Source organism: Nicotiana sylvestris, chromosome 12 (genome assembly GCF_000393655.2).
Source record: "Nicotiana sylvestris chromosome 12, ASM39365v2, whole genome shotgun sequence".
Lineage (NCBI taxonomy): Eukaryota > Viridiplantae > Streptophyta > Magnoliopsida > Solanales > Solanaceae > Nicotiana > Nicotiana sylvestris.
The window spans coordinates 123,923,826-123,935,610 of NC_091068.1; the positions used below are offsets into that span (position 1 = coordinate 123,923,826).

General features: G+C 38.2%; 1 protein-coding gene across 1 annotated transcript; it reads left to right on the forward strand.

The window, feature by feature from the left end:
* The first annotated feature begins 2,251 nt into the window (after positions 1-2,251).
* Positions 2,252-10,429, forward strand: LOC104220770 (cell division protein FtsZ homolog 2-1, chloroplastic-like). Its single transcript, XM_009771702.2, has 9 exons — positions 2,252-2,487; positions 2,821-3,560; positions 5,090-5,389; positions 6,846-6,936; positions 7,717-7,841; positions 8,462-8,554; positions 9,438-9,503; positions 9,602-9,733; positions 9,836-10,429. The coding sequence occupies exons 2-8, from the start codon at positions 2,931-2,933 to the stop codon at positions 9,731-9,733; spliced, it is 1,437 nt and encodes a 478-aa protein (XP_009770004.1). The 5' UTR covers positions 2,252-2,487; positions 2,821-2,930; the 3' UTR covers positions 9,836-10,429.
* Positions 10,430-11,785: the final 1,356 nt, after the last annotated feature.

Below are 11,785 nucleotides of genomic sequence, written 5' to 3' on the forward strand. Positions count from 1 at the left end.
CAGACTTACTTTCAAAAACTTCTTAGTGAAGTAGGGGATTGGGATATTGTGCTAGGTGAATTGGAGCATTCCGAGAGTCACAGTGACTTTGGGTACTGCAGGCGCATCAAGGTGGAGGAGGTCGTGAGAGCTATGAGTAAGATGAGTAGGGGCAGAGCGACCGGGCCCGACGAGATTCCAGTAGAATTTTGGAAGTGTGTGGGGAAAGCAGGTTTGGAGTGGTTGACTAGGTTATTGAATGTTATTTTTAAGGCGAAGAGGATGTCGGATGAGTTGAGGTGGAGTACGGTGGTCCCATTGTATAAGAACAAGGGTGATATCCAGAGTTGTAACAATTATAGGGGTATTAAATTACTGAGTCATACTATGAAAGTGTGGGAGAGGGTGGTTGAAGCGAGGTTGAGGATGACGGTGTCTATTTCCGACAACCAGTTTGGGTTTATGCCGGGTCATTCTACTACAGAAACTATACACCTTGTTAGGAGGGTGGTTGAACAGTACAGAGATAGGAAGAAAGACCTGCACATGGTGTTTATTGACCTAGAGAAAGCGTATGACAAGGTTCCTAGAGAAATTCTCTGGAGAAGCTTGGAGGCAAAAGGCGTGTCGGTTCCCTACATTATGGTGATTAAGGATATGTATGATGGGGCAAAGACTCGGGTTATGACAGTAGGAGGCGACTCTGACGCTTTTCCGGTTGTTATGGGGTTACACCAAGGTTCAACGCTCAGCCCGTTCTTATTCCCTGGTGATCGACGTGTTAACACACCACATTCAAGGGAATGTGTCATGGTGCATGTTGTTAGCCGATGACATAGTTCTGATCGACGAGTCGCGAGCTGGTGTTAACGAGAGGCTGGAGGTTTGGAGACAGGCTCTTGAATCTAAGGGTTTCAAGCTTAGCAAGACGATGACGGAATACCTGGAGTGTAAGTTCAGCGCTGAGCAGAGGGAAGTGGGTGTAAATGTGACGCTTGAATCACATGTCATACCGAGTAGAGGCAGCTTCAAGTACCTTGGGTCGGTTATCCAAGGGGGAGGGGATATCGACGAGGATGTCACACATCGTATTGGGGTAGGATGGATGAAGTGGAGGTTAGCATCTGGAGTATTATGTGACAAGAGAGTGCCATTGATACTCAAAGGTAAGTTCTATAAAACGGTGGTTAGACCGGCCATGATGTATGGGGCGGAGTGTTGGCCGGTTAAGAACTCACATACTCAGAAGATAAAGGTAGCAGAAATGAGGATGTTGAGATGGATATGTGGGTCATACTAGGATGAATAAGATTAGGAATGATGATATTCGGGAGAAGGTGTGCGTGGCTCCCATTGATGACAAGATGCGGGAAGCGAGGCTCAGATGGTTCGGGCATGTTCAAAGGAGAAGCCCAGATGCTCCGGTAAGAAGGTGCGAACGGCTGGTTGTGGAGGGCACGAGAGAGGTAGAGGGCGACCTAAGAAGTATTGGGGGGAGGTGATTAGGCAGGATATGGCGCGACTTCAGATTTCCGAGGACATGGCACTTGATAGGGACATGTGGAGGTCGAGTATTAGGGTTGTAGGTTAGGAGATAGTTGAGTCTTGTCTTATGTCATAACTTTATGAGACTAGTGTGGTAGGGATACTATTTTACTTTTGCTTTGTATCTTTCTTCTTGATTTTATGTTGTTCCTGTTTTTCATATTATTTCATATTATTTCTGTGATGTTACTGATATTGTATCCTTTTGTCTTTTTGTCTTCTTGAGCCGAGGATCTTTCGGAAACAGCCTTTCTACTCCTTCGGGGTAGGGGTAAGGTCTGCGTACACATTACTCTCCCCAGATCCCACTAGTGAGATTTCACTGGATCGTTGTTGTTGTTACCATTTATAGCGATACCTTCAGGAAATTACCATTCGTAGCTATATTTGAAATTTATAACAAATCAATATATAGTATTGAAACAAGAGATCAATTATTTTGAAAGAAAGAGCAACAAACTCTCATAGCTCTTGGTTAGACCACCTGCATAGTAAGCGGATACAAGTTAGTATATCTTTTGTATACACCCCTAATCTTTTGTAAGTAAACTCTAAACTGTAGCGTTTTATGAAAATTTACTGTTAAATCTACCCAATTTTCTTAGCCCAATCACCAACTAGTATTTCCATTGGAAAAAGAAAAACAAGGGTACCCCTAGTTAGGGTGATTCTCAGGCAATTCGTGTGAAGGATTTTACAAATAAAGTTTTTGGTAGAATCTGCAGATATTTATCAAATGGCACTCTCCTACTTCCCAGAAACTAACAAAAAAGAAAGAGAAATTGCCAAATTCATGCTTCTTATTCTAGCACAACTACAATAACAAATACAGTACCAAAAAATTCCCCTTTTCTCGTGCACACTCTAGCCTACTAAAACTTCTCTCTCTCACTCACTGTAAATGCTGTGAGTATTTCTGCATTTGCTTCCAAGAATTTCTCACAACTCCCAGAGGAAACATAGGTGCCATTTACCTTTCTCTTTCTTTGTTCGATTTTTCAATTTCTTGCTCAAGTTATAGCTTTACATTTGTTTCAAAATCATGCTATAATTTCTGCAATTTTAAGGTTTTCAATTCCTCTAAAGATGCTTGCTTTTGTTATCAGGAAAAAATGCTAGTTATCTGCAAAGTTTACATCTTTCTCTTTTGCCTTTCCACTTTATGTTATCCTCATTTGCTACCATTTTAATGTGTGAGTCACTTTGGATTTAGTGTGAATATTGGACCCCTTTACAAATTTCCCCTGATTATATCTATTTGTTTTTTTTTTTTTTTTGTTTTAAAAAAATTGGCAGGTGCTGAAAGAAAATTTTAGACTCAAATTCAGATATAGTCAAGTGGGGTTGTCATATTTTTGGTGGAATTATCAGGTTAAGTTGATTTCTGGTTCTGGGATTTTTTGGGTATGGCTAGTTGTACATCAGCTATGTGTATGCCTCCTGATACTCGATTGCGAAATGGGTTATTAGCTGTTTTTGGGAAAAAATTTTGCCCTTTGAAAATGCAAGATGAGAAAAATGGATTCTTGGGTGTTAACCAAAAGGGTATTTCAAGTTGGCCACATTTCAAGTGTTCAGCTAATTCACATAGGTTCAACAATTATCAAAGTAAAGACTCATTTCTAAATCTGCATCCTGAAATTTCAATGCTTCGAGGTGAAGGAAACGATACTTTTACTACCTCTAAACAAGAAAGCTCTGGTGGAGGTGTCACGGAGAGCTCAATGGACTCGTCAAACTTGAAGAATTTCAATGAGGCTAAAATTAAGGTGGTTGGTGTAGGAGGTGGTGGATCAAATGCAGTTAATCGTATGATTGAGAGCTCTATGAATGGTGTGGAGTTTTGGATTGTGAACACTGATATTCAGGCAATCAGGATGTCACCTGCGTTTCCTGAGCATCGATTGCCTATAGGTCAAGAGCTCACGAGAGGACTCGGCGCCGGTGGTAATCCAGATATCGGAATGAATGCTGCCAAAGAAAGCAAGGAAGCTATTGAAGATGCAGTTCGTGGTGCAGATATGGTTTTTGTGACTGTAAGTGCAGCTTCTGCTTAGGAGAATAAGTTTATTGAGAAGGTGTTTAGCTTTATACTGACTTTACTTCTATGCTCTTTCCTATCTTTGTATGATGTTGTAATTCTCATTTGCTTCTAAACAACATTTTTTCCTTTGGTAATAGATACTGCTTTGGAGATACATTGTTTCCTTTCTGTCTCTCAGGAACATAATGAAACTCATAAAAGATATCTGTGATAGATTCAACTGAAATAGATTCTCTTAATCACATCTATCATCATGAATTAGTGATAGCATGCAGAATTCTCAATATGATCTTCAAATTAAGGGCAAGTTAATTAGAATTGATTTTCTTAACATATGACCCCTCGCACCTCAAGGCCTCTAGAAATGGTAAAAATGGCTGATAATAACCCTTTTGCCTGTCTTTAAGCGCAAAGTTCATTCTCCCTGTTACTAATTGCTGAAGTTGTGTTGCATTGTCCCACTTCATTCCTTTAGGCTTCTCTGATTTCACAACTTCAGAATCCTAATAGTTCCATAAAAATGTATTATATATTCTACCTAGTGAATCAAAGAGTATAAATTTCGAGGATGAACACTCGACGTTCAACAAATCATTAGTTTGAGTCTCAGTTCTGGAGACTAGGTTGGACGCCAGGCGTAAATGTAAATTAGTCAATTAGGTGAACTGGATGCTGGATAATAGGATGAGAAATGATCGGGCTTGAATAGATAATCCATGCAAAGGGAGGGAAATACTTTCAGAGAATTCTTGATATTTTACATTGCCTTGGTGATCAGTCAGGTGTTTCAGTCATTACCGAGAAAGCGAAGTCTTTATGTTTAGCTTAAATGCATAATAGGGCCATTTCTGCCCCTCTTTTAGTTTTAGTCCATTTATGATAACTTCAGCCTGACTATGCATGATGGATTATCTCAAAAGTTGTATGATATCTGGAAAATACTAAAATTTCGCCAAGCATTTGCTGGAAGGCCTAAGCGAAGGGAGAAGTTTTCCAGGGGTATAAGCAAAATGGTGAACTTCTCTTTGAGCGACTTAATATACATAGTAGTCTGTTCCCATATTCTATAAAGTTTGAATGGTGTCTGTAACTTAGTGGGAATTCTTACATTGAGCACATATTTACTCTACAGTACTTATCAAAAGGAACATTTTATTCTAGAATAGAATGTAATTTTCTGTTCTGGCTTAGATTTTTGGTCCTGAGACTTTTTAGAATGCCAAGCCTTAAACGGTATCCTCATGAAGCAATATATGTGTAAGATGATTGATGTCATCCATCACATTGTGTATTATCCAGAATCTGTATAAAAGTTAAATATGGAATGATCTGCATATTGCTATATTCAGAATTAACTCTCCATTATTTTTTTAGCCTTGCAGTAGTCACTAAGTTTTTTTTCTTCCCAAGTAGTCACTACTTGGGGTACAGTGCTTCCCTAGACCCTGCGTGAACGCGTGATGCTTTGTGCACCGGGCTGCCCTTTTTTTTAATGTTTGAGATCCAAAATGTTATGTGCAGGCTGGAATGGGTGGAGGAACAGGGACTGGTGGGGCCCCTATAATTGCTGGAATTGCCAAGTCTATGGGTATCTTAACTGTTGGTATTGTCACAACCCCCTTTTCTTTTGAGGGACGAAGAAGAGCAGTTCAAGCCCAAGAAGGAATTGCAGCTTTGAGAGAAAATGTTGATACTCTGATTGTCATTCCTAATGACAAGTTATTGACTGCTGTTTCCGCATCAACCCCAGTAACTGAAGCTTTTAACCTGGCTGATGATATTCTTCGGCAAGGAGTTCGTGGTATTTCTGATATAATTACGGTATGAATGCTGAGATATCCAACCTTTTTGTTTCCTTTCAGCTCTCTCCTCTTTGTTTGCCAAGAATTTGAAGTTAAGTGGCTTTTCTCACTCAATGGATTGTTCCGTTCATGTTTATTAGTTTTTTTTTTTTGTAGTGCTGCTAATATTTCAGCTTTGAATTAAATAATGCTGTTTCGCATGTTTCCTCCTCCCGGAAACCTAATAAGTTTATTCTCCTGGAATAATTTAACTGTTTCTACAACATGTCTCTTTTTAACAACTGACCCTTAACTAGAGTCCAATTTCTTTCTTTTCTTTTGGGCTTTGGGGGGGAGGGGGGGTCTTGTCGTGGTCGCATAGGGAGTTCAGACTTAACTTCTCCAAGTATTCATGTTTTGTGCATTTGATTTCTTTCTCTTGACAAATATTCAACATTTTCACCTAAGGCAGGTCATCGTTTACTCAATTATATGCTAATGGTCATTGCCTTTTCACCTAGAGTAGGTCATCATTACTCAGTTATATCCTAACAATCCATATCTGATACCAGTGGATGCATCTTAACTTGTTCTAATGTGGTGAAATCAAGTAGGAAGTAGCTGATAGTACTGTAGTGCTTAGGTTGCTGTGAAATACTTGACATTTACATCCAATTTTGGTATACATGCTTCATTAATGTGAGATGAATCTAGCATTATTTGCCGCCTGCCCCTAAAAGAGAGGGAGAGATAGGGAAGAGAGGGTGACGAACTTTCATGCCCAGTCCATGTTAATTGACAGAACTGGTTCTGGCCAGACCTGGAAAAATGTGGTGAACCCTAGTAAATTCATATTCCTGGACTGGCCCACTGATGTTGGTGTTGCTTTCTCTCTGTTTTCCTTTTTTTCATATAAGGGAGTGGATAGGACATTCCCTGCCTCTATCACAATGTTTTTATCTTCAGTAATCCTATAAACTGCTTTCTTATCCTTCATTCTCCAGAATTACACATCCATTAGCTGTTCACAAATCTTTATCCATAATAGTGTCAATTTCCCTACTAATTTTATCCCGGTCTTGGTTTTGACAAATTTGGAGAGACTGTGGAGCGTCTTTGATGTTTTCTGAAGAAATTATGTTGCCACATCCTCCATTCAGTTTATTATCAACAGTGTAATTTTCTATGCTTATGTATCAATACCAGCTTCGGTATCATATCATATGATCTTTGTATGGGTTTGTAGAGCTATCAGTTCACAAATTTGCATTTGACTTGCACACGGATGATATATCTGTTTCCAAATGTGCATTCATCTTCTTTTTATGCATCTGAATCCCGACAGTGTAATATGTAGCTTTGATGTCAGTTTTTCATATTTCCATCTATTCTTTGCTTATGGATGAACTGACTTCACTTTCAAACTAGCACTCTTGTTAAGTGGGTCAATGAGTTGGTCTGTATTATTTATTCACAGTATATCTACATGAATTCAGATTCCTGGACTGGTAAATGTGGATTTCGCTGATGTGCGTGCTATTATGGCAAACGCTGGTTCCTCATTGATGGGAATAGGAACTGCTACCGGTAAGTTCAGGGAGCTATCGCCTTTTGTTGGTTACTATTTAATTCATAATTTTATGTAGATGTGAGGTGACTAAGAATGTGATGATGTGGGCTTATGAGACACATACAGAGCTTATACCTCTGACAATATTATTTGTACTCCTAAAGTCAAAAGAGATTAAACAAACAAAAGTCGACATGTTGTGGATGTTCTAAATCTAATCACTCATCTCAGAGTTCCTGATAGCATCATTTTAACCAAGATAATAAAAAGGGATTTCCAGTACAAACCTGACTTACCAGATTGCAGAGCACTCCTACTGAAGCTTATGCTTGCCTATTACAGTTTAAATTGAATGACACAACCATCTGTTGCTCCATAAGAACTGTATCATAAGATCATTTGAGCTCTCATTCGCTCTTTCCCTTTAGGAAAAACATATCCACTCTCGTTATTTCCTTTCAGTATTTGGACTAGTGGAGCCCCCATAAATGAATTGCACTTCCAATTCTGGACCACCGAAATTTGGACGGTGGAGCCTCCTTATTTCCTTTCAATACGTTCCTTGTTTTGGCCAAGATCTGAAAGTATTTCATATCCAAACCTAAAACTAACTTTTTATGAGTTCTAGAAGGTTACACGGAATAATACGTCGATCAGGATACCAGATATATGTATGGCCACATATGGTCTTTCTCACCTCTCAAGTAGTTGGTCTGAATACGGAGCCTGTTCCCGGGGAAATTGTTTCTGTTGAGATTGTATAAAAGAGATGTCACATCACTGGGTTGATATTGCAGGGAAGACCAGAGCCAGAGATGCCGCGTTGAATGCCGTTCAATCTCCTTTGTTGGACATCGGCATAGAGAGAGCTACTGGAATTGTGTGGAATATAACAGGTGGTAGCGATTTAACATTATTTGAGGTACCCACCCTGCTTTCCTCACTCTCTCGCTGTCTCTCTCCCAACCCCAAACTTATTCGCAGAATGCAGACAATATAGTCACTAACAGGTTGTTACTGGTGTGGTAAAGAAAATTCTCTATGTTGAACATATCATGTATAAATAGTTGTACGAGTCTTTTTCGTTAATTTCCCGGAGTGATTGTTTCCAAGGAATGGGAAAAATAAAGAGAAGCTTTATCTAATGATGCATAAGCTTGTTTCTCTAGAAAATCAAATGGCCTATCATCTGGTCTACCAGTCTGCCTATTTGTTACTTCTCTTCAGCAGAGATGACTGCTTATCTATCTAACTTTCATATAGCCACATTGTCATCATTGCATCCCTATCTTATGGTATAGTGATGATCAGATGGATCAGTTTTTCACAATTATGGAATCAAAGCATTCCCATTTCAGGCGCACTATTACTGTTTTTGAACCTAGGTTGCAGAAATTTATTTATGTATTGAGATTAAATTTCAATTGGATGCATTCAAAATATTTTATTTTTGTAAATATACTGTCAATGATGTTAATTCATGAATTATCCAACTTTTGAAGTCTTTTCATACACTTGTATGTACTTGTGGAACTTCACTAGGTAAATGCTGCAGCTGAAGTTATATATGACCTTGTTGATCCAAGTGCCAACCTCATTTTTGGAGCTGTGATAGACCCATCATTAAATGGACAGGTACATTAAATTCTCCTATCACTACGATAATATTGCTTTTATTTAGATGATAAAAAGGGCAGCCCGGTGCACTAAGCTCCCGCTATGCACGAGGTCCGGGGAAGGACCGGATCACAAGGATCTATTGTACGCAGCCTTACCCTGCATTTCTGCAAGAGGCTGGTTCCACGGCTCGAACCCGTAACTGCCTGGTCACATGGCAGCAACTTTATTTAGATGATACTATGCTAAAATAACTAGCAACGATCTCTATGTTAAAAAATTATAATGGACCTGGTTTTGAATCTCAGAAGCTTTTCATACTTGAAACAGCATAAAAGTAGTTCCAACTATAAAGCCTGAACTGTGACGGATAGTAACAGTTGAATTCCTTTACTAGGAGAAAGCATTAGCAGTCGATTTCACTTGCATAACAAATCTGATTCTGAATTTACTTTTGAGATTATTCTTTGGAATAATGAAAAGACATTACTTGCAGTTTTCAAAGAAAAAAGGAAATTATGTAAAAAGAAATTGGTCAGACAGTAGAACAACTTGAAAAATTTGTCATGCAAAGTTAGTAGTTCCATGAAGCAGCTTATCTGGTCAGAAGTCAAACATTGACGAAGTATAGGAAAGGATTTCTTTCTAATTGGTAAATCAAGTGTTTAAATTGGGGAGCAAAAACAAAATTGTCTTTATTTTTTCACACCAAATACTCATCTATGTTAGTTTAAGGCAAACACAAATAGATTCTAGCAATGTTACAGCATCCATGAGGATGGTATCACTTGTCAGTTTTCATAATCTTTCTACTTGCTTGTTTCAAGCTCTCTTTCCCTGAACCTGTGACCAATATTCATCTTGAATCATGGTCACTCGCATCCTTATTCTCATGATGCAGGTCAGTATAACCCTAATTGCCACCGGTTTTAAGCGCCAAGAAGAAAGTGATGGAAGGCCCGTCCAGGTATTCCTCTCTTTCACCTTCTCTTTGCATGTGTCTGCTCATGAAAATCCTGTGTATTGATGGGCATCTTGTATAATTTGTTCATTATGATGTTACAGGGAAACCAGCTAGCACAGGGAGATGCTACACTTGGGATTAACCGACGACCTTCATCCTTCTTGGAAGGTGGTTCAGTTGAGATCCCTGAGTTCCTCCGGAAGAAAGGGGGCTCTCGCTATCCAAGAGTTTAAGTCAGTCCTTGCTTTTCTTCTATACATATTAGTCTTTCACTGTTCATATAACTGTCCTTTGTTCCCTCTCTATCTTTTAAAGTGATAATGTCTTCTATGCAGGATGTTAGGTATGTTCCAAATAGTAACTCTGTCTCCGGGAAAGTTATATCCAATGCCCTTTCTTAGTACATGGATACTTGTTTTGTTTTTCACTAGTCATGCCCGTATATATCACTTCTTTGGCTTTCATTGGAATAAGCTGGAGCTTTTTACATCTCGATATGCAAGCAGGATCTGTCGGCAACCTTGTCATACATGAACTGTACTGTTACATCTTTGATGTGTAGGTGGAACTCAGACATACATATGTTTGCATGCGTGCGCGTGTGATTTAGGATCAGTTTTGCGGTCAGGAGAGTATGTCCAATGCGTCCTATCTCTATTCTGTGCCACCAATGGTATGTGCAGATATTATATTTAGTGTGAAGTTGGAGGACTATTTTCTTCATGACAACAATGAAGATATCTAAAACGGAGTGCCTAATCTAAGCCATTTTCTTTTTGAGTGGAGGCAGATTGACTATTCCACTGCTAGGGAGAATGGCAATGTTGAAATATTAGAAACCAATATTTGTGAAAAGATGAGTTATACAAGGAACAATGTTTCTAGTGCAAGATATTAATTAAGAGGTTCTTAAAGCTTTAGTTTTGCTATTTGGGTCAAGACTGCCAAAAGTAGGATATATTGCTACACCATGAAATGTTCTTGCTATCTTATCCACCATTGCTCTAAATTAGTACTTATTCCTTCTAAAAAAAATGGACGGTCAGACTAAGAAAAATTAGAAATTGGAAGTATTTTAACATATTGTAACGGATTTTATTTTTCAGATTACTAATCCCATACTGTATAAAAAATAACGTGAAAATATTATGGGCTAGCTAGTTTTCAGACTGGTAATTAAAAAATAGCCGGCGTTTGCCACTATTTTGCTGAAACACGAAACGTTCCAGTATAATATGCTGGATTATGGAGCTCCTGCGTATAAACTTTCAGCATATTATGTTGGGATCTCGTATGCAAGAAACTCAAACTCCCGCATATTATAATAGAATTTTTTCGGATTTTTAAGGGTGTTTTTGTTCAGATTCTATCTTTACATGAAAAAATGGCTAAAATTTCAATTACTTTTAAAACTCTGATTTTTTTTAATTACCAATTGTAAATCCAGCTATTTCTGGTTACTTTCCTGACAATAACCTATAGTTATCTTAATTATTAAACATTAAGTTAAATTCAATATATAGCACTACATATTTAGTTCTCCTCAAGTCAACTGTATGGATTTCATAGTGACATATTCTGTGATTATCAAAATTTGTGATCTCCAGAGTTTGAAACTCCCACCGTGCACAAATTTAATTATTCAGTATCACAAACGTCTTATGCTTTCGAACAACATTACTCCACGGTAGTGTTTTATAAGCACCAAAATTAAAATACTTGCTAGCTTGATACCATATTTTTTTAGAGATGAAGATGCAATAAAAAAAATATAACAAGTTTTTGCCATCATTTTTCTAATGATATTAGTAAAAGTGGACTATTTTGCAAAAAAGTTATTAAAATTGAGGGGTGTGTTTATTATTTAAAATAATTTAAAGAACTTATTTGTAACATTCAAAAAAAAACAGTGGGAATAAATTTAAGTAGCATATTTGTCGCTTATGCCCCTAGTTTTCACTCTCCAGTCTCTTCTACTCATCTGCAATCCGAAGATTCTACAGAAACGAGTATATAGTGGAGAAACAGAGAGTTGCGTTCAAAGAGAGAATCAGAAATCAGAATGGAAACAGCAGCTCGAAAGAGGGGAAGAGGGCCTCTGGAAAGCGTTTACAGAGTCATTATGCGTCGCAATTCTGTCTATGTAACCTTTATCATCGTTGGCGCTTTCCTGGGCGAACGGGTAATCCAACTTATTATCAAGTTTCACAACTCATATCGAATCATTTTAGCGCTTTTTTGTTCTTATGATGGACTGATGTTTAATTAATTGTGTGAAATTCCTC